The sequence below is a fragment of the Protopterus annectens genome, chromosome 10.part0 (genome assembly GCF_019279795.1).
Source record: "Protopterus annectens isolate FY-2018-M chromosome 10.part0, PAN1.0, whole genome shotgun sequence".
In the NCBI taxonomy this organism is placed as follows: domain Eukaryota; kingdom Metazoa; phylum Chordata; order Ceratodontiformes; family Protopteridae; genus Protopterus; species Protopterus annectens.
The window spans coordinates 110386169-110410175 of record NC_056744.1 but is presented as its reverse complement, the minus strand read 5'-3'; the positions used below and the strand labels follow the sequence as shown (position 1 = coordinate 110410175).

The window sequence follows — 24007 nt, the reverse complement described above, 5'->3', positions numbered from 1 at the left end:
CCACTCCTCCGCAATCACCCACACCAAGCTCATTATCACGCCGGGCACCAAAGCCGAGACAACGTAACTCCTGACGTTATTTAACTCTACAGCACAAAGGAACACCTGAAGCGGTCCTCACACCCACCTTCTGCACTGACAGACACCTAGAGTAGCCAGTCACAAGTAGCACACGCTCCAAGTCAGCCAATTGCTGTCTACATGATTATGGTTGCGCGAGCGAATTCCCCCTCCCGTGGGAGCATGTTTAAGAATTAAAATGGCACTTCACTCTCTTCTTCCCTGTAGCCGGGGGTGGAAGGTGTGGTTTAAATGACTGATCGCCTGCCTTCAGTGTATATATATGTAGAGTACCGATTCACTGGTGTTCATTGGCATCTTACTTACGCGCCCTTGTAACTGGAGTGTCTTTGGTGTTTACGCGGTGCTGTTATTGACAAGCACGAGCCGCCGGGACGAGAAAGCTGACAAAAAAGTATCTCGTTTGGGGCATATCGTTTCCCCCTGTGTTATTGTAGTCGCACGGCAGCGATATTTCTTTGCTGTCTACCCGCATCCGAGCCTCCTTTTAGGCATCACGACGCTACCTTTACCTGCTGTGGAGTTAGCAGGATAGTTGGGTCACTTGGACAGGTTACATCAGACCTCTCGTCGTATTAGTGCCATAGCCGTTGCCAACGGGTACGACCACCGGGATTCACCATGTCCCGTTCCGAAGACCTACACAGACTCACCGAAAATGTGTACAAGGTGAGGGGTGTCAAACTTGCTTAGCTGCAGCTCATTAAAGTCAAGAGTGACAACGTTCAATATATGTAGGGGGAATTCACGTTGTATTCTCGTGTGTCATGGCTGAAGATGGTTGTGAACCCCACCAGTTTTCCGATTAACACTTGATAAATAAATCCTGTTCTATCACAAGTTTTCTACATCTAGATCTGGACCTTTGAATTAACTTCATTTTTTATTATTTAAATTTACTGCGCGATTATTAATTGTTCCAGTTTACGTGTGTATATGTTGTATTGACCTGCTGGCATTTCTTGCAACACATAGTTAAACCATACTTTTTTTCAAGTTTGTTCTGAAACTTGATTCTGCAAGTCCACCGCCCTGCGCTCTGATGTCAGACAGCAGTGTTTACAGAAAATAAAGGTGTGCAAGGTGTTAGCTTTTTGCAGTAAGAGCCCTGGAATGCGTTTGAGCTCATCTGATTCATTATTTCCCTTTAATATGAATGTGTTTAGTTAAGCATAATGTCATATTAGCTGCTGGGATTTTAAACTTCTGGATTTATGTGTTTACTATACTGAATTATTTTTTTTGCATAGAAACTCTGTCACTGGACTAACATTATTTGGTAGCTTCACGCTTATATTTTGTTATATTGTAATAATCTATCTTCTAAATGGTGCTTCACACTTTCCTAGGTTTAGTCTTACAGAATTTTCTCTGTCTCACTTTGAATTGTGCATGTTTTTTGTTTACTTTTGTATTTGTTTTAATCATACATATGTGTACAGTCCTTGTACTGACATGTATGAATGGACAAGACTTTCATTAGGTTTGTCTTTGGAGCCAAGGCTGGGAGCAAGGGGAAGTTCAGAATTGTGGCTGCAGTTTGACTACATAGAACATTAGCCTACTGTAGCATGCTTGCTAAGTTAGTTGCTGCTGTTGGCATGTTAGGCTGCCTTCCTGATCAGTCATCTTAATGATGCAGATGATGAGCTCCACAGCACAAATGTGCTTCCCACCTGTTCTGTTGAGAGCAGTAAACAAAAAATATTTGTATGATCACTGTTGTTTGAAGAGAGCTTAGTTTCATGTATGACTGTTTATTAAGGAAGACCTGTAGCTTTTCATTGAAGTGGTAGCTATGATAGACGAGACATATTAAACTGCTTCAGAATGAGGAAGAGTGGAAATATGAATTCATCTTACTGAACTGGGGGAGGGGTATGAGCATAGCCGGTTTTAGGCACCAGCGAACCCTGCGGTCGCTGGGGGCCCCCTGGTCCTGGGGGGCCCCCATCCACTGCAACTTATGTAATCTTGATATTTTGTAACATGTCTGTCAAACCAATAAAAGCTAGTACAGCAAGCTTGTATACTTAAACCAGTTAAGTAACAATAACTCGTATTTATCTCCTTCAAAATTCAAAGATCTTTAGTTATAATAACAGTATTTTGTCAGGTAACAAACTTTACAATTTCATTAAATATTTTACCAATGATATAATGATATAATATTTTACCAGTGATATAATGCTCCAGCCTAGTTAAGCCCTATTGGTGGACATCCTCTTCACTAAAATTAATAAATAGCCAGCTTTAATAACTGTGGCTGCAGGGGGCCCCTTAATCCTCATTGACTGCGTAGGGGCCCCACAAAAGCTGCTGTTGGTTGGGGAAAAATGAGGAGAAAAAAATGTATTAATTTTCAATTACACTCTTTAACCTGAACAGGACTGTAATATGACCCTGTTAGGACAAAGCTGTAATGAACATAAGCAAAGTAAGCACTACAGAGATCAGCAGCCCAGGCTGACCGATCTCATTGCAAACTGTGGAGTTTAAGAGCTGATGCTTCTAATCTTCAGGGATGGTATCTTTTCAGGGGTTTTATACATACTGGCAGAACAACTGAAACTATAACTCTCAACGTCTTTACTGAAGAATTCTGTTCAATGATAAAAATAATAGCATAACAAAGTCTCAAAATGAGGAACACATTTTATATATTACTCTAATTCACTTAAAAAATGTACTAGAATAACACATTTTGCATCAACATGCATTTTTTAGACAATGAGTGTAAAACTCTCTACTTGATTTAGTGTGACAGAGTAAAATTATGAGACAGAATCAGGAATATCTGTGAAATCAGGGATAGTGATAGGTATTAATTTACTCCTCACTGAGGTAAATAAAAGTGACTTATCACTGTTGCTGTTTGATGACTGCTAAACAGCAGTCACTGATCTTGTGTAGCAGTAATAGTGTTGTACAATGTACTTGCTGAAATAAGTAGAAAATTAACATTGCTGTGATGTGTGTGTGTGTGTGTGTGTGTGTGTGTGTGTGTGTGTGTGTGTGTGTGTGTGTGTGTGTGTGTGTGTGTGTGTAAAATATCACTGATTTTTAGAAATGCATACATCCAATAATACCGGAACACACACATTATTCTTCAGGGTATCAATAAAAATGTAGCTAACAAGTGATTATTTTTCAGAAGTAAGGCATAATGTATGTCATAGGCATTCAGACACTTAGATCTCCTAGGTATTGGGTGGCCTCCACTCCCTAGACTGTATAAATAGATACAGGGGCTCCCTTAATTATCCTTGACTGTGGGGACCCCCAAAAAGCTGTTTTTGGTTGAGGAAAAATTAGGAGAAAGAAATGCTTTCATTTTCTGATCGCACTCTTTAGCCTGAATGGAGTTATTATATGACCCTGTTAGGATAAAACTGATAATAGCCTCTGTCCTCAACTACAAACATTCCAAAACATCCCTGCTCAGATGTTTCTGTACAGAAATTTACCGTAGGTTATGTGGGTGCTGGGGATTGTGTAGTTATTTCCTTTACTTGTCTAACAGACCTCAGAGGTATACAATGAAAGTTACTTTAGCTCCTGTAGGGGCAGTGTACTGCCCGGTAGCAGCAAAGTAGAATACATTATTGCAGTCATTATTTATTTTCACTTTCCTCACAATCAAACATCAGACACATATACAGCTGGTTGCCTTTGGGGTTAGGATCGAGGAGTTAGTAGGCATGCTTATGTATATGTATTTCAGCAGTCACTTCAAATACATGACTGTGGCCATTTGAACTTCTGCTTTCATCCCAATCTAACACCAGAGGGTTGTATAGGCAGTGACCGTCTTTTTGGGAGTATTAGTGAGGCAGGCAGTATTCCCATACAGGATCTGTGTATCCTCACAATTGACTTTTTAATTTACTTGGAGCTCCTATTTTTGTCAGCTTTGAATTTTAAGTCTTGAGTACAACTTATGTCTTCACTGAAAGAAAAAAAAGACTGCAATTCCTTTTTTCTTACTCACAATTTTTGTTTAGGCCACTTTTGGATTAAAAGATTGGGAAATGCTCTAGCTTCTGGGGGCAGCGGCTTAATGGAGTTATTTCCTAAATGGGTATTACTACGCTGACTTGGTCAAGAAAGTATATCAAAAAGAAGGAAAACTAAAGCTGAACGGCAACATTGAATCTTTTTCCTTAATCATCATTTCTGTTCAAGCAATCATTGGGTGAAAAGAAAAAAAATAAACTTAAAAAGCACTTTAGAGCATATATAAAGTTATGGCTTCTTGAAAAAGCTGAAGAAAAAGGGTAAAATGTGAGAAATGGAAGAAAAAAAGTAATGTGCATAAGTGGAAAGCCCAACATGGGGAAAACAGAGGGGAACTCTGGAGGGTGTGTGTGTGTTTTTTTTTTTTTTTTGGTGGGGGCTGAAACAGTAACCACTGCCTAGGGTTCCATTGCATATTAGTTCTGTCCTGTACATAGAGTTGTAATGTATCCTTGTTACACCTAAATGTCAGTAACTGTAAATGTCCCATTGTGAGATGGGCCAACACAGTGTGGTATGTATGCCTGTTGTAATAAGATCATTGTAGCTACAGGTCAGTCTGTGTGTACAACTCCTAAAAGCCTGCAGCATGAACTAAAAAGATGGATAGAAGTAGTGGCAGTGACAGGGTGATACTTAGACTGAAAGTGGCCAGGGGGCCCCCAACTTGACATTTGCTGGGGGCCCCCAAAATGCTAACACCGGCCCTGGGTATGAGGAAGAGGTAATAGCTATGACAGAGGATTTTATATGCATGTTGTAGCATCTGCTAGTACAACAAATCACTTCCCTAAACTTGTTTTCATGTGTCTTAGATAACTGAAAAATAGTTGATATATAGAAGTGTAGTATTGCTATACTTATTCTAGATTATGTATTTTGTATAAAGTCTGTTGGCATATATCAAGATTTTATAAGCTGCAAATATTGCAGCGGTTATATGTTTTAAATGCCCTTTCTTTGGCGCATGTGTAATTTTCATGCACCTTGCTCCCATGTTGCTTTCTACCTGAAAAAAAACTACTAAAGCTGTTGGTAATATGCAGAAACTGTGTGTGTCTGCTGCCCGCATCTGCTGCATCAACTAATGCAGATGAATGCTTCATCAGCAGCCCTGCTTTAATGAAATGGTTAGTAGTATTCACTGCTCTTCTTTTTACTTTGTATGGGAGGAGCTATAAGTACAGAGAACAGGAGTATTTGGACTAATGATAACATAGGAGTTAAGATAACTGAAAACATTAAGACTGCATGAAAGAAAATAGAAATTATAATATTTCTGGACAGCATTTTACATACTTGCCAAACTGGCCAGATTTGCTCTGTTTTTTTTTTTTTTGAATTAGCAAATCTTATGTCTGAAATTGGAAGAATACCGATTTTTCCCTCACCTCAGTTTCTTATCAACAAATATCTAGTGTACTGAGTAAAGTGAGATAAGAGCATTACAGGGATAGACTTGATGATGGGTGACCACATGGGGTAAGTGTTGCCCGAGCTGTGCACTGTCTAATTAAAATACAGTTTTCCTTTTCTCATGGATGACACTGGATGGGAGCATTCAATAATCATTTGAGACATCAGACTGCATTCATTATGTGACATGTTTTCTGTGATGTCTGTGTCCTTGTTTGCACTTTAGAAAAATGTTCAGTCGTTGTCTGGCAGAACATTATTGCATTTAGTAAATTCAATGTCGAGTGATGCTCTCGCTGTGAACAAGTACTTTAATGAGAGTGGAAATGAAGGTGGCTATAAAAGTTTAGAAATGTTTAGTCTTTGGGTGGGCTTTAGTCCAGATTGACTTTCTTGTATGGCTCCTGTGCAAATATTCATGTTGACCCTTCTTGAACATATTTAAATTAACTGAAAAAAAAGTCTGGAGTTAATTTTTAGAGGCACTACTAAGGAACAGTGGCAAGAGCTTGAATGTTTGCTAAATATATTTTTTTCTCTCAGACACTCCAGCTATGTTAATTATTTGAGTGCTAATTACATATTTATTGATGTCTGCCTTTAGTAGTTGGTAGTTTTCCATAGGGATGGCACACTAGCCATTTTAACTCCTTTGTGTGTGTTCAGATTAATATTTGCTATGTAAGAAACGGCAAAGGTGTGTGTTCAAAACAGCAAAGGCTTGTGGCAGGGAGAATCTGGGTAAATGTGAGCGGCACATAATAAAATGGACGGTGACAATTTCCCCAATAGAAAATGCACGTTCCCTTTTTTAACCATGATTGTGGGGTGGAGTCAAGATTTCCAGAAGAGCTGTTCTAGACTGGGAAGTGCAGAGTGTGTCCCAGTAATGCTCAGTCTTAGTCATTGTTTCTCAGCTGTTATAAGCTACATTTTCATTTATGTACCAGTCATCATGCTAAACTACAGAAGAACATGGTTTAAAAATCCTATCCTTCTTAGCATCTGGTACCTGTCTTGGACATTTTTCAAGAAGTGTAATGAGTGACGCTTCTATTTGAGCTAAGGACTTTTCTCTGAGGCATGTAGCACCAGGTCATTAGCGTATAATGAGATGGACCTGGGAGTGAAATGGAGAATCAATTCTGCCTTGTTAGTTACAAACTGGCAGGGAGCATGATGACAGAACTGTAGGCGAGTGGGGGTGGAAAGGTGGGCAGCCTTCCTTCACATGGATAAGAGTAGCCTTAGACTTACGCCTACCCACTTTGCATGATTCAGCTAGATTAAAGTATAGTGTTTTTTTCCTTCTGGTAGCACTTTTTTACACAAAAGTGGGATCAGATGCAGCACTGCTTTTAATGTTTTAGATGCTGGCAGCAAAACAGCTGCTTCCTCCACAGTGAGCCTGCTGTACTCGGCAGCCTGTGCACAGAGTGACATTCCAGAGAAAGCTGGCAGCTTACCCTAATCTTCTCCCTCCTCTCATGCCTTCCATTTTTACAGCAACTGTAAGGTAAGAGCAGGGATAGGAGTATAACAGAAAGCTTGAGGATTTTAAAAATATATTGAGGAATGTTTGTTTTAACTTGAGGAAATAACGTATCTTATTCAGAGTTTTCATTTATTATTACGTTTTAGACAATATCTTTGTGGTATTGTTGGTGTGTTTATAAGCAGTTAGTATCCTTTATCATAGTGGCTGAATCTTGATGGGAAAATTTTATTTCTGAATTTTTTGAGATAAACAACAAAATTAGGCAGAATACATCATCCCCAGACCATGTCTGAATAAGCACTAAAGGAAATTGTGTCTATAGTCTGTAAAAAAATAAATAAATAATAAATATGCAGTGCAAAATTCAAAAATAATCCCCTGTGATATAACCCCAATGTATGCAGGCTGTATAACAAAAGGAAAACAAAATCTCATTGCCAATAAATCTAACTGTCTTTTGCAGTCAGAAATCACTATTGTTAAAGTGAATAAGGAGCTCTTGAGTCCTGAGCAAATCAGTCAAAGCCAGATGTGCAGCAACAGTAGCCACACAGGCAAAAGATAATCACAAATTCCTCTTTAACTGTGTTAGAAATTTCAGAAACCATGCCTAGTACAATGCAGAGCTAACCGGAAATTATACCATATATTTAGACCCAGAGGACATAGCCAATTACTAGTGGACAAATTAATCTCCAACTTAAGTCTCTGTCTCCCACTGGAATATTCTCAGATCAAATACCCATATCTACCTCCCACCATCAAATCTCCCAAGAACAAGTTTTAAGTGTACCATCTAAGGCTAAGTGCACTGTGTCTGTATGGCCGGTTAGCATATCAGACTGCCAAATACATTGCAACATGAATTGTCAGACTCCTTCTTCAGAGGCTGGTCAGCATTAACCTTAAAACAAGCTTTGTGCTGGATGAATGTGGGACAGCAACAGTAATTCCTTGCACAAAGGTGGGGCTACTACAGACCCATCAGCCTGACCAATGACCAACCTCCTATACAAGGCTGCGGAAAGTGTCATTATGGAGCTAATAGAGATAAGTGAATTAGTAATTCATCAAAGACAGATCCTGGATAGTTAATCTGGTTGACTTGAAAACAAGTCCTAGGTAATGGACAAGGATAAATTGGTGCACACTGCCTATCTGGATCTTGCAAAGGCATTCAACACCATCCCACACTCAGACATCATAGATGAACTATCCCAAATAAATGTCAATCCCTTTGCAACTCCCTGAATGGCAAATTGGCTAACAGAACACAGGAAGTAAGGGTGGGTGGCTGTACCTTCACCAAAAGACTTGTCACCAGTGGAGTGTCCCAGAGTTCAGTTCCTGAGCCACTTCTCTCTGCCACTTATTTCTCAAAAGTCAAAGCTAATATTAAGGGGTTGTGGCTGATTTACATCTGCAAACTTGTGCCATCATAAACTTCCCAGAGGACACCATGATCCTACAAATGGACCATTCCCAAAGAAATAGTTGATCCAAAACTGTGGACTGAAGTAAAATACCAAGAAATGTATACTCCTATCCTTTGGTAAGCGTGACTCCCATTGCAACTACCACATTGACAACACCCCCTTGGAAACCAATCCCATAGTTGGGGGTCTGGGAACCAATGTTGACAATGAGCTGTCCTTTGATCACCCCATATCCAGTATTGTGAGGAAGCCCTTTTTCATCTCACAGCATATATTGAAGGGTATAGCATGTAGATCCATGGATGCAGTTGTTTCTCTGTACTCATTAAGGCCAACATTGAGGTAAATGCCCCTTTTCATTATGTACCTATGCAAACACGTGTCACAGCTGGAATGACCACAACACTTTCTCACTAAAAGAACAAGGACCTAAATCATAAACTAGCTGAACTATCTCAAAGCCTTGTCTATCATTTCTATATCGTGCAGGCTACTGAGAGGTGACTTCTGCCTTGAAAATATAGCTTCACCAGCTCCTGTTCTATTAGACCAAAAAACTCCAGCTTTACTCCGTAGCATATCGCCTACTCCGAGGTGATCTCTGCCTAACATATAAAGCTATGTCAAACCCAGAGCTGTTGGACATGCTACGCCTAAAGAAATCCCATTCCCTCCGAGCTACATGCTCTAGGGACCTAAACCTTTGTCATCACAATAAACAGGACATGCTGGAGGGATAGATTCCTGTCCCAGAGACTTCCCATACTCTGGAACAGGCTACCCATCTATGTCAAGCAAAGTTCTTCATTAGCACTGAATTCTTTTCACACGTTTCCATCTTAAAACATAAGACAAAGCACTGATTCTTAATTCTTTGATCATGACAAAAAGTGTTTTGTTGGTCCAGTCCCAAACGTGCTAGCCCAGAGGCAGTGTGGTATCTTTGTGTTGAACTAAAAGATTTTCTTCCTGCAGTAGATCAGTCTGAGTTGGTTTAGCTTCAGAAGGGTCTTCACTGGCTCTGTTGTAATGTAGTTTGGCCCATTATAAGGCACCGCATCTTCTGTGTTTATTTACCTAAACTTTGTTGATCAAATTAGCTTTTAGGGTAGCCCTGAGGTGGTATTCATACCGACTAGGGGGCTTTAGGGAGTTTCCTCTGTGTTTTCGATAAATGCAATGAAATCTTTTTTACATTCATCTAAGTTACCACTGACTTGGCAAGATAGGCCCTCAGGTGTCTCATCCAAAGGACTTGGACACTCTGGTGCAATACCCCCTTTATGCTGCTCTGCAGTGTCATTATTGGAAAATTAAACCAACTGCGTGTTGTGAGAATATAACACAGAATTTTCCGATTTTCCATCATCATTAGCACTATAGAATTCTATTTTTAAACCGTTGAGTAGTGACTGTACTGTCCGTTATCCCTGAAGTGCATTCTTTTTCTGCCAGCATTAGGTCAAGTCATGCTTCCTTGTCAGCAGTGGTGTTTTGCTTGTTGCTACTTCATGAGTAGTGATGCATAATAGTAATAAGATGATCCTACAGATTTTCAGTAGCTGTGTTTTGGATAGCTTCACTCTCCACCTGAAACTTACACACATCTGCTAGGTCAAGAGATTAGTTTTAAAATCGTTATGTATTACAAATTTTCTGAAGTAAATGTAAGGAACAAATACATAAAGATGAGTATAATCTCCTTACCATATGCAGTACCATGTTGTACAGTTTTTGATGCAAAATTACATTTTTATTTTAAGGATGTCTTTTTGGAACTAAATGTTTCTGCATGCCATTATGGGAGACTTGAGCCCACAGTATGTTACTGCCTACATTCATGAGTATGTTTACTACATTTCCATGCTAAATGCCTCAAAAAGGGTTTTCTTACTGCCAGCTGCAACTCTTCTTTTAAGAGCATCTTACATTGAAAGGAACATGTGTGGTGATGCGGTATTGATACCATAATGCAATTATGAATATGTTCTTCTGAAGTGGTTTTGCTTGCCCAGAATGCTTTGCGTATGTATATGAATTAGTGCCGAGTACCTGCCACAACATTTTGGGGATATAGAGAAAAATTGTAGCCAGTGAAACTAAATCAAGTATTGTAATCCTTATTTATTTCTCCTATATCACCTGCATAACTGTTTTGCATTTCATTTCTAGTTATAATCCTCAAATTATCATTGTGTCAGAAAGTAAGCAATGCACTATGGGGACCTGCTAGTCCACCGCAGTGTATAAACTTTGGATGAATCCATTTGTTATTGGGAATTTCATTATTTCTCTTATAAAATAAACTGACATCTTTTGCCATTTTTCTGAAATTCATCCTTTAGAAATAATTCACATTTATACATGGGAGATTGGTCATGTTTAGTATCCTTGTAGTAGTAGTAGTAGAAAAGCAATCTAGGGTTTCCATTTGTTGCCTCACAGTTAGACGTTGCACGTTCGATTCGCAGTTAGAGCATCTTCTGTGTGTCGACATGCGTGAATGGGCGTTGCGTTAGGCCCGGCAAGCCAGCACATAAAAATCTACTGCCAATCATTAGCGGACCGGAGTTCTGCTGTGGCGACCCCTAACCGGGAAAAGTCGAAAGAAGACTATGGAATATGATCCTCTGCTATAACTGCAGTTAAGGTGCTTGGCAATCCTATGTTTATGTTCAGGAGGAGATCATATTTGTAATTTCGTAAAGTAATAGGTCTTGTGCTCTGATTAATGTTTATTTTAAATTTTAATGACTGCAAGCAACTGTATTACCCATGAGCAGTTCCACTTTGGTAGAAAGGATAAATGTGCTTGAAATATGAAGTGCTTCACTGTATCAGAGGTGCCATATTGGCCGTGTGATACAGCACACTATAATGATTGAGATTGTGTTCTGATTTTTCAGGCCCCTCTATAAGCACGTTGACAGAAGTGTTGACACATGCAGACCAGACACCTAGGGGGAAACTGTCATAGATTATCTAGCAAGATGCAAGGGAAGCAGACCTCGTATCAGCCGAAGCCATTAAATTCTGCATATCCTGTTGGGTATCTTCACACTCTAAGAAACCCACATTTTTATAGATACCCCCTTTTTTGACAGTAGTGTAAGAAAGCTTTTTGTTTCATGCAAGAAATGGGCTAAGAAAAAGGTGTACAGTACTTGCTTCCATTTATAATGGTATAAGTTAATGGGTGCTACTGCGTATAGTGGAAAGCCCAGTAAAATAAAAATAAATGTATAACATTGTGTCAGCATTTAGTAGTCCTCTGGAGATACAGGCATAGACACTTCTTGACAATATGGTTGTGCCCAGAGGCAGGCATGACAGGTTTCATGTAGGATATTCATTCAGAATTTTTAATCTTTACTACTTGCATTCCAGGGAACTGTTACATGTTTTTGGTAAATCGCTGAGTTCAGTCAAGCCATAGTGCCAGACATTAAGTTTGTAAAACATGATTAAATGCATGTTGTTTGCAAAGTATGTCTCTTTTATTATCTTTAAGCGAATTAGAGCAATAAATACAAATGTGGCCACTGTTTTTCAGACTTTGTTCCTGATCCTTAAAGGAGAACTTTGCTAACAAATGGCATCTAAATGAGGATTTCATAAATGGTCCCCTTCAGTGATGTTTCTGTAGTTTTAATAGCATTGTTAATCTACAACTGTTAAACTTTATAATGCCTGATCTCATTTGTGTGTCTTAAAGCAATAGCCTTCCAATACAAGGTTTAAATAGGTATGTTGAGAGTAGTGAATAGTTTTCTGTTAGAATCTAGGATGGATATACAGTAGGAGTTTGGGCCTGTTATGGCAAAGGGGCATACATTATGCCTACAGGTTTTTGTGATTATTGTCTTGTAGGTTTGTTGAAATACTGTCAAGACATGTAGAGCTGTGTACAAAACTGAAGTGTGCCATCAAACTGAAATTTTAGCTCAACGCTTTGTAGAAGAATGAGCAAGGAGTGTCACTGTTACTACTATGGAAGTCTGGTCATATAAAGTGTTGTGTATTTTCCACACAGCAATTGGCACAGATCCAAACATAGCTACTGTTTTGTCTCAGCAGAAAACAGTAAAGTAGAACATTCTTTTACAAATTGAAAACACTGAAGAATACTGTTAATATTGAGAATGAAGTGGATGGCTAGAATGCAGTAATTTATATGAACTCTGGCTGACACAAGGACTGGGTTGGATGTGTTCATGGACTAAAAGTATATAAGTTTTTGGTGCAATGTTTTTATTATAATTTTAAATGCATATGTTGTGGTTGACTATTAATGGCATGAATGTTGTTTCTTCAGCTTTTCTAGAAGAGTCCAGGTGCAAGTAAGATGGTTTGAAGCTGCATAAATAACACATGTTCATGAGTGTACTCTTTGTGTCTGTCTTAAATTTTTTTCTCTTTCATTTCAGACAATCATGGAACAGTTCAATCCCAGCCTGCGGAACTTTGTTTCAATGGGAAAAAACTATGAAAAGGCACTGGCAAGTAAGTCTGAGTAACTAGCATTCCGAACGTATTTAGGGGCAAAAAACAAATGGACATGGCCAGCAGTTGATGGAAGACTAGGACTCCTAACAGAGGATGTTTAACACTTGACAGCTATATACATTGCTAGATGTACTAAACTTAAGTTTTGTTTGCATAATTTAGAGGATTATGATTGGGTTTCCAGTCATAAACAGCTTATGTGTTTGAGACATGGTTGCCAAGAACTTCACCTTTTAATAGCAAAGCTTGAGAGAGGACTTTTTTAAGTGCAGGCGCACTTATCAGTAAACACTTGCCACTGTCAAGCAGACCTGTTCCTCTGAAGAGCAAACACTTTGCTTATTGGCAGAGTACCGTGTCTAACACCTTTTAAAGCTGTTTTATCTTGTGCTGCTGTTTGCTGGATAGTAATATCTACTGCCAAACTTCAAAGCAAGAATAAATCATAATGGTGTTTAGTTGCTTAACAAGCTTGTTTCCCAACCATTTCCTCTTGAATGACCCATTCATTCCCACTTCCTGCCCAGAAAGGTGCTTAAGTTTTTGGAGGATAACTGTGGGGCTCCATGCACTGCAATTCCCTTTCTCTGAAGTAATTTATGTAATGTTTTCTGAAGTGTTTTTGATTTCTTGAATTATGAGTTGTGTGCATGGAAGGAATAAGAGGCAGGACCTCAATTTGCAATTTATGTAAAAGAGGAGATACAAGGAACAAAAGAAATTTGGCATAACCACTTTTGCTGTGTCACACCTGCATATTTTGCATCAGAATTTGAGTTGTCCTGGTGAGTTAGACTAGAAAAGATGCCTACAATATCAGATTTCCAGACCATAGCTGTCCTTCTTTTATGTATTGCCTTTTTTGGGTCTGTTCTCTTACTCAGGACTGCACCGAACTCCACCTGTAGTCATCTCAGTGAGGACCTTTTCCTCATTAAGCCCACCCCTGCTGGATATTCAGTAATGCCATAACCAACTAAACACTTAGCATTTATGGGCTCCTTTGTCACTACCCACCTCAAGCACCATGGAGCCACAGGCTGGCGGATACTCATGTGCCTTCCCAAAGAAGAGCATCTTTTAAGTCATTCCAAATTTTGTACCATCTTTTTGTTAGCACAGTGCTGTCATTGCTTGTGGCTTTAGAGTGTAGTTTATCGTAGCTAGTCTCCAAAGTAAATAAACACAAGGAAGAGGTCTTCAGTTGCTTGAAGTAAAGATGTGCCAGTAGCTTATCTGATCCTCTATTGGCTTTTTTGTGGAGTACTGTAGAGATTGTTTTGTAAAGGTTCATAAGCCTGCATCTGCAAGACCCACAGACTACCTTGACTTGCCCTTCTGATTAAGTGATGTCCTGAGATAGACCACTCTTATGTAGTGAGGTCCACCCACAGTGTGGAGTGTGTGATCATATTTTCTGAATGCAGTCCGGCTACTACATTAAACAGTGCTGGACTTGCCTCCTCTTGAGTTTTATTATTTCCCACTATAGTTGTGTTCTGCTTTGTAAACATTCACATGATTTGGAATTTAGGTAGTTTGGTTGGCATTTTATTCTGTGTTCCGAAGTGGCTTCTAACTAAGCTGTTAACCTTCATTTTTTTCATTATTTAACAAATGTAAGAAATTATGCATTTTAAAGTGATAAAATATAAACATAAAAAATCAGAGAGAGGGAACCTAATTATAGGAGGTTACTAGGATGTCATTTCAAGCCTAGCCGTTTCATCCCAATGTAATACCAGTGATGCTCTAGTCAGTATCCATGATTATATTTAGTAATGACTGCCCGTGCCCAGGAGGGTTGTGGGTGCTATCAATGATAGACTATACGGTGTCTCATCGATTCATCTAGCTGTGCTTCAAATGAATTGCCAGTCGCTGGGAGCCATATCTGTCCCTCCAGCACATCCTATGCATTATGCAGGCCATATTTAGGTCCCTAGAATGGGTGGCTCTAGTCCCGTTTGATTTACAGATGTGCAGCGAATTCATTAGGTTTGGGTCTGAGATTGCTCTGTAAGCCAGGCATAAGTTTCCCCTAATAAGTTTATAAGATATTGAGCTTAGTGACGGGGACTTGTAGTAGGTACCTTTATTTTTCTGATCTGTTTGCTTGTGGCTCATTCACTTTGAGCATTCTTGAGGGGCATTGCTTATTTGTTACATTCGGGCTGAGAAGTATGCTTACAGTGTTGCATAATCAAATTTTCTTCCTGATGCTTGACTGCCTTCTAGGAAATGCACCAAGAAATAAAAAAAAATGTCTGTAAATGTCACAGAGTACATTGTAATTTGGTTGGTTTGTGTGAAGAACTGAAATGATCTGTTTTCCATTTCGTGATTATTGCAGCACAAGGCCTTGAGTATCCTAATGTGATGTACTTACATTGATGATATTAGTGATGTCTAATCAGTAGGTTATACTCAGTGGATATGTAACTATACTGCTCTTCAGTAATCAGACTTCTGGAGCAGATAACTAATGTAACTGGAAAAAATACCAAGAAAATCCATTTTCTTAAAACAGACTAAATCCATTTCATTGAACTCTGTTTTATACCCAGAAACTGGTTGGATAATATGGTGTAAAATTTTCAGCCTGGTCTTGTGCTGCCTGTTTGTCATAACAAAAAACAAGGAAGTCTACAGTACTGATGTAGGGTCATGTTCTCTGCGCCTTATTTTCTCCATCCTTCATGCTGATGCTAGGGGGGCAGGTGCACAGAAGGTACCTTCCCAAGTATTTGCTGGGAAAGTACTTGGGCTGCTGCATGGGAAGATAAGGATGGAAGAGAAATGATGGGAGTTGCCAAGCAGATAAAGGCGCTGTATCAGGTTGTTTTTTTTTTTTGTAATGATTAATGTTCATGTCCTCTTCTCTTTAGGTGTGACATTTGCAGCCAAGGGCTATTTTGATGCTTTGGTGAAAATGGGAGAGTTGGCAAGCGACAGCCAAAGTTCCAAGGAGCTTGGTAAGTGGTAGTGGATGCCATCTTGCAAACCTTACTGCTTCCAGTGTACTTTGACTCCCTTAAAGAGATGATGCAAGCTAGAGAAAATGATTTGACTTTATAAATTTTGGTTGCCCTTTTCTTTAAAAAAATGTCTGACTTTGTTTTACAAAATTTGGTAACCTTTTTTACTTAACTTTTATTATTCAGTAGATTATTCAGTAGATAAATCACTAGTAAAATCTGTGTTCCCACCTCTGAATAATTGCTGTGTTTTGAAATCCTATTTTTGTGAAAGAGGGTGCTGACCTAAGTAAGCTTGTATCAACTTGCATGGGAGCAAGGCACACTGAGCAGTGTCTGTGTCCCTGAGCAGCAGTGTGACCTCACTGTCCTGTTCAGATATGTCCTTTTAGTTAACTTGGCATGTAATTTGTGCTCCACTGTGGCCTTTATTTCCTATCAAGCAAAAGTGTACCATTTGAGTGTTTTTTTAATACTGGTATTGAATTCTGATAGTGGGTGCTAATTTATTCAACTCGCTTGGGAGAGAGGAGGGAGTTTGTAAGGCAAGTACCTTTCTCAAGTAGTCTGTTGGATCTTTGGGTTTAAACTGTACTCTGTCACTGACACACAAACCTGCATTGGCTCAGAAGATTTTAAATTTTAATTAAGAAATGAAATAGTTTTGACTTGCATTTGCATATTTTGGAAAGAATAACATTTTTGTCCTGGCATACTTTCTCTCCTCTCCACCCAAAAAGCTTTATGAATGAAATGTCTGTCAGATATGTTGACTACACCCTGCCTCCTCTTGAGTGCACTTTGAAAATTTTACAGGGGACTTTGAAGTTAAGCAGTAGCTATATTACTGTTGTGGGCAGTGAAAGTTTGTTTTAGATGCCATTAATTTGATTATTTTCCATTCATTTGAAACTGGGAGCTTTGGTTGTAATGTATGCATCGAGAATGAAGCAGCCTCTGCGAGTACGGCAACTGCAGGGTCCTAAAGAGCAAGTACATAAACCAAAAAATGGGCCAGCAAACAAGGCACATAAAAATGGAAAATACTTTTAATAAAAGTATTCGGTTCAATTTAAACAGACCGGTTTCGGCAGTTATTTTACAGAGCCTTCATCAGTGTTTGAATGTATACAGAAAAAGAACCTATATATAAGAAATTCCTTGAATCATGTGATTCATTACAAATGTTCATTGAGACCAGGCTTAAAGAGCCCACCAAGTTTAATAATACATTTTTTCTCCATTGTATTCAGTAACTCATGCCAACCTAATTTATTATTTCTAGATCTCAACATTTTATCAGTAATGATGAAACTGAAACATGCATTATGATGATTTAAAGAATGTTTATATAGAGCATTCGTTTCCCTCTTGTTCCTGATGTCGCTGAGATGCTCAGATATGCGTAGTTTCAATGGTCTAGAGGTTTGACCAACATAAAATGCAGAACAAGTGCACTTAGCCAAGTAAATGACCCAGTCAGAGGAGCAATTAGCAAAGAATTTAATATTAAATACCTCAGGGGTATTGTGACTGGTAAAACTTTTAGTTTTAAGTAACTTGGTACAGTATGTGCAATGTCTGCAAGGAAAACATCCAAATAAAGGTTCACCTGATAATGTAGTCTGTGTAGTGTGAGTGGTTTTAGCATCGCAGTGTTTAAATGATTAAAGAAAGCAGATACATTTTTACCCATACGAAAAGAAAATGAACATCTGTCACCAAGGATTTCATGGTCTGGGTTCACATGTTAATATATTCCAATTTTGTTGGACCATATTAATCAGTTTATTGGTGTTGCGTCCATAAGTGGTGATGAATCTGGGAGGTTCGGAGTTGGATTTATGACTGGTCTTGTAATAACTCTTCACGTTTCATGCTATCAACAATGTGTTTGGTATGTATAAGATGACCCAATTTATATCCACGATCGTGAAATCTATGTACAAGATCATCCCTGAAACGTGTGTATGTGTCTTGATCAGAACAAATGCGTTTGATATGCATGAACTGAGATTTGGGAATGTTTTTGCAAATGTGTGGGGGATGGAAGCTGGAAGCATGGAGTAGTGAATTATTTTCGGGGAATTTTTGGGGAATTTCTGTAGACAGCATATGATCTGATGTGCAGCAAACCAACACATCTAAAAAAATCATTTTATTTTTATCAAAGCTGACAGAAAATTCAACATGTGATTAAAAAGGAGCAACTCTGCAATCACACAGGGTTTACACGTAGGAGGAGGGGGGCAGGAAACAAAGGTTGTAGACAATATGGAAACTCTGTTGCAAATGTTTGTGACAAAGTGAATAATGTTAACATCACCAACATTTCATCACATGTTCTCTCCTCCTCTGAAATTGAGATCTTGAATAAAGGATTATCTTTCATCCCTGGCTTTTTTGTTTCAGAAGAAAGTTTTGCTCAGGATATTATTTCATTTTGTAGAACACTTAATTTAATTTTTTCAGGATCAACAACCATCAAAGATCTTTGATGAATTGAAATACCACAGATCTTCTTTCATGCCGCCTATGAATCACCATGTTTCCATGTTTCAACAAGCTATGTTAAAAGAACTTCATTTCCATTCAAGATCTATTCCGCCCTTATCCAGTAATGTGTCTAAAACATGTATGGAGAATATCACTAATCTAGCCAACAATCATGAGTTGGTTATTATTGGTGCTGATAAAGTAGGTTCAGTTGTTGTTCAGGATATCTCACAATATGATCATGAAGCATTCAGCCAGTTATCTAATGCACGTTATTATTCTGAATTATCCATGGATCCCACACCTATTTTTAAAAAAACAGATTATTTTTTGATATCAGCTGTTGAAGAGGGGATCATTACGAAAAATATACAGTTCCAGCTTACCATTACCAATCCCTGCCCACAATACATATACTTTCTACCTAAAATTCATAAAGATCTTCACAACCCCCCAGGCAGACCCATTGTTTCTGGCAAAATTTCATTAACCGAGCCACTTTCTTTGTTTTTGACTAAACATTTACAGCCTCTTTTACAATGTGTCCGAGCTAGGATCAGGGACACTACTGAATTTCTTTAAATAATTTCAGACCCACAACTTGAGTCAGATTGGTTACTATGCACCTTAGACATCAAATCATTATATATGAACATTCCACACTGGGCCGGTTTGGAAGCTTTGGAATTTTGGCTCAATAAGACAGAACTATATAGGCCAGGTTTTAATACTCTTTTGTTGTGTTTGATGGAACATGTACTGACTAAGAATGTGTTTTTCTATAAGGGAAAGTGTTATTTGCAAACAAAGGGGACAGCCATGGGGGCTTCTTTTGCACCCATATACGCGGATTTATTCATGGCGTATTTTGAAGAACAGGTCATTTATGACAGATCTCTCAATATTTATATTGATGAGATGGACATTTGGTGTAGGTATCTAGATGATTGCTGGTTGGTATGGAGGTAACTTATTTGAATGATAATAAATAGGGAATTGAATTTTCTGTCAGCTTTGATAAAAATAAAATGATTTTTTTAGATGTGTTGGTTTGCCGCACATCAGATCATACGCTGTCTAAAGAAATTCACCGAAAATTCCCTGAAAATAATTCACTACTCCATGCCTCCAGCTTCCGTCCCCCACACATTTGCAAAAACATTCCCAAATCTCAGTTTATGTGTATCAAACGCATTTGTTCTGATCAAGACACATACGTTTCAGGGATGATATTGTACATAGATTTCATGATCGTGGATATAAATTGGGTCATCTTGTACATACCAAACACATTGTTGATAGCATGAAACGTGAAGAGTTATTACAATACAAGACCAGTCATAAATCCAACTCCGAACCTACCAGATTCATCACCACTTATGGACGCAACACCAATAAATTGATTAATATAATCCAACAAAATTGGAATATATTAACATGTGAACCCAGACTTCAGGAAATCCTTGGTGACAGATGTTCATTTTCTTTTTGTAAGGGTAAAAATTTATCTGCTTTCTTTAATCATTTTAAACATTGTGATGCTAAAACCACTCACACCACACAGACTACATTATCAGACGAACCTTTATTTAGATGTTTTCCTTGCGGACATTGCACATACTGTACCAAGTTACTTAAAACTAAAACTTTTACCAGTCACAATACCCCTGAGGTATTTAATATTAAATTCTGTGCTAATTGCTCCTCTGACTAGGTCATTTACTTGGCTAAGTGCACTTGTTCTGCATTTTATGTTGGTCAAACCTCTAGACCATTGAAATTACGCATATCTGAGCATCTCAGTGACATCCGGAACAAGAGGGAAACAAATGCTCTATATAAACATTCTTTAAATCATCATAATGCATGTTTCGGTTTCATCATTATTGATAAAATTTTGAGATTTAGAAATAATAAATTAGGTTGGCATGAGTTATTGAATACAATGGAGAAAAAATGGATTATTAAACTTGGTGGGCTCTTTAAGCCTGGTCTCAATGAACATTGTAATGAATCACATGATTCAAGGAATTTCTTATATATAGGTTCTTTTTCTGTATACATTCAAACACTGATGAAGGCTCTGTAAAGTAATTGCCGAAACCAGTCCGTCTAAATTGAACCTAATACTTTAATTATTTTCCATTATTTTTGTGTGCCTTGTTTGCTGGTCCATTTTTTTGGTTTATGTAATGTATGCATCCCTTAAATGTCCTGTTTTTCTCAGTAAGTATTTGCTGTTCTAAAAATGCATTTTTAGAATATAATACTACAGACTCACTTTCGGCTTGAGTACATTAAACATGCCAGCAGCTAATACAATCTTTTTTATTTCTTTGCCTAACCTGGATGGAAGGCAATATTATGCTTGCTTTAAGTCCTAAAGTGATGCTTGGTCACTCCGCTTTATTAATCTCAAATGCATGTATGCAAGCTACTTAGTTATCCAGTGGTAATTTTAAAGCCTCTGTGACTACTGTATTTTCATTTTGATCTCCAGGATTGGTGTTGCAATTCATGCACTGTGATTTTTGTTATGGCATTTTAGAGTCCATCAAGTCCAATATATATGGCAGGTTTTATTGAGGGTAAATAACCTCTTTCTCTTCTGTAGTTGTACAGTTCATATTCTGGTATTTGCCTTGAGCAAATTTTTCTGAATGCTGCTCTGACTTGTTAATGGGGAGGGAAAGCTAGTAACAAGTTGCAACATTTTGGATTTCTTAATGCTCAGTTTGTGCCAGATTATTTGAGACTGGGAAGCCTTTCTTTCTCTCTTCTGCATCTGCCCTTCTTGAATTGTAGTCTTAATTTCTGCAGAATATTGTTATGAACTTTTAATGGGGCTTCAGATAGTGGTAATTTAAATGGAACCCTAAAATAACAGATTTTAAATCTGGTGTTAGAAGGCATATGAAACATGCGAGACCAAGTTCATACAATTTAGTGTTTTCTAATGGATTGGGCTGCATTAGTTTTGAATGCAGTTTTACCAGGTGTATCTGCTGGGTGATGCAGTGGATAGTATTGTCATTGGCAAGAGGTTCTGCAGTTTGATTCATGGCTGGGGTGCCTTCTGTGTGGAGTCTTCATGTCCTCTCTGTTGTGTGAATTTCCACCAGTTGTTCAGGTTTCCTTCCACATGCAGTAAGTGGATTGGGCACTCTGTATTGGCAATACATGTGAGTGTGTGGTGTGGAAGAACTACCACAGCAGGGCTAGCCGCCCGGTGGTGTAAACCTTGGCTGTAGATGATTCACTGTTTGAAGTGACACCCCGATCCTATGTGCCAAAATGGGAGGGAGCTGTGGATGGATGAAATTAGCCCTAACATTGAAGGAGCTGTGGATGGATGATATTAGCCCTAACATTGAGGAAGCTGTGGATGGATGATATTATCCCTAACATTGAGGAAGCTGTGGATGGATGATATTAGTCCTAACATTGAGGGAGCTGTGGATGGATGATATTGGCCCTAACATTGCTGTGTTTAATTTCAAAGTAATCTGTACATAGTGTGATAATTTTTAATTTAAGCTCGAAATGCTGCAGTCCTAGACCATCAAGCTCAAGTCTCAGCACTACTGACTAAATTTAATTCTTCCTTGGCGCAAGAACCAGGGCTATCTTTTTGCCATACCATGTTGGGACCTTTTTGGTTTATTCACACTCTCTCTGGAGTGACAGGTGAGTCTTAATGCCAATTCATTCCCCTACAGGCAGAGTTGGTAGCAAGAGTGGTCTGTCATACATACTAAGCATCCAGTTCCTCTCAGCCCCCCCCCCCCCATCATGGCTATGACATTAGCTGTACTCCCTAGAGAGAAGCATACATGTATCTACATATGCCTGTCCCTCTGGCTTTCTTGCGGTGTAACCACCACACTAGTCTATACTGATTTTTTGCACCACTTACAATTCCGTGTTAATCTTGCAGTGGATATGTTAATGCCATTTGGTTTGTGAAACTGCAGTATTTACATTTCTAGATAACTTGTGCTAATGAATGCTAAATCCATTTTAGACATTTTGATTTGATTCCCTTTTCCACATAACATGTAGCTTTCTGAAAACTTTTGTTTAGGACTCCTTTCCTTGTACAGTAGTTATAACAACAAACTGAAGACATTTCTTGTGACCTGTATAGTAAGAGGCTATATATGTATAGCTGTATGAGAGTAATAAACTTGCTAGGCAGGTTTCAGTTTACCTTCATCTTGGCCAGTGTATGCATATGATAGGTGGTTTGGTATAATGGTTAAGGTCTTTACTTCTCACACCAGACATACAGGGTTTGATTCCAATCAAGGAATTTGGCTAAGCTTAAAATGGCCCACAAGGCAGCTAGCCTAGTACTTATCTAAGAACCTATATGAAAGCACCCATATCCTTGTGCTCAGTTACACTAATAGATATTTATTTATACAGTCTGCACTTGTGATGAAGCACCTTCAGGACTGATATGCTGCTAGGCAGGCTTTTTTCTCTTTGTCCTCTCCCCACCTCTTGGGGCATGTCAGTAAGCTGCAGATACACAGCTAATACTGATTTTACTGTGCCTTGGCCTCCAGCCTTTCTCAGTGTTTTTTGTGAGAAGAATGAAGTGATAGTTTATCCTTGGTAGATTCTGTAGTAATAATGCCAATATAAGGTGATGAGCTATCTTTCTAAAACAACGTTGTTGTACACATCTTTCTGACAACCTAGACTTTTTTTGTAGGTTTTGCCCATACTTCACTTTTATGTCACTGCAAGGCTATTTGTAGTGCTAGAACAATAAAATGCAAGAAAAACAAAAACATTGGTTAATTTAATAAACGATACTCCATTAAGGAAAGCTTCGGAGCAGTTAAATTGTGAATTCTGAAATTGTGAATCCTGAAATATACCTGTATAGATATGATCATATCCGCATCTGTCATTTCCCACTTCAGTGGGGCACAACTCTTTCAAGCAGTATTACAAACTCTTGAATCACTGAAATAAATAACCACCATGTGTCCTACAGAGGTTTAACACTAAAACAAAACATTCCTATTCATGATGAATTGGGACTCTGTGTTCTTTGAACTGCAATGTGATAAAACTGTGCTCAACCATCCTGACTGCAGACATAAATAACATATGTCCAAACTCCCTTTCATCATTTTTGTGTGCGCCTACATACAAATAAAATAAGCACTCGCATTTTTAACATGTATATGTACAGTATACTAAAGGTATGTCAACTCTTTTTTTCCATGCTTTCAGCAAACTGATATGAGGGAGTTGCATCTCCGGATGACTGTAAATTAATGTAGAAGTATAATAAATAACTCCGTTAAGTTGGTGTCTGTGTGTTTAATATGGTTTACTACAGTTTGTCGATCGCACTTCATGCGCTCGACGTTTGTGCGAACTGTTTCGGACAAATAAAACACGAATGCCACAATGTTGAACCTTACAACAGTGAATGCAGTACAGCATTCGTCGTTGTGAATATTGTGATGCAGATCCCACTATAGTGGGGATTGGGAAATGTACCCTTTCCCTCACTATAATGCGATCCTGGAATTTTGTATATATAAGCAGCAGGGGGT

At 38.5% G+C, this 24007-nt stretch overlaps 1 protein-coding gene across 4 annotated transcripts in view; it reads left to right on the top strand.

Moving 5' to 3' along the window:
- The first annotated feature begins 245 nt into the window (after positions 1-245).
- The window catches only part of BAIAP2 (BAR/IMD domain containing adaptor protein 2), a 243268-nt gene continuing 219506 nt past the window's right edge, over positions 246-24007 (top strand). For all 4 annotated transcript variants that reach the window (XM_044085084.1, XM_044085083.1, XM_044085086.1 and 1 more), the window contains exons 1-3: positions 246-750; positions 12876-12951; positions 15843-15929. In XM_044085084.1, the coding sequence (XP_043941019.1) occupies positions 703-750; positions 12876-12951; positions 15843-15929 (211 nt within the window). In that variant the 5' untranslated portion in view covers positions 246-702. The remainder of the gene's footprint in view (positions 751-12875; positions 12952-15842; positions 15930-24007) is intronic.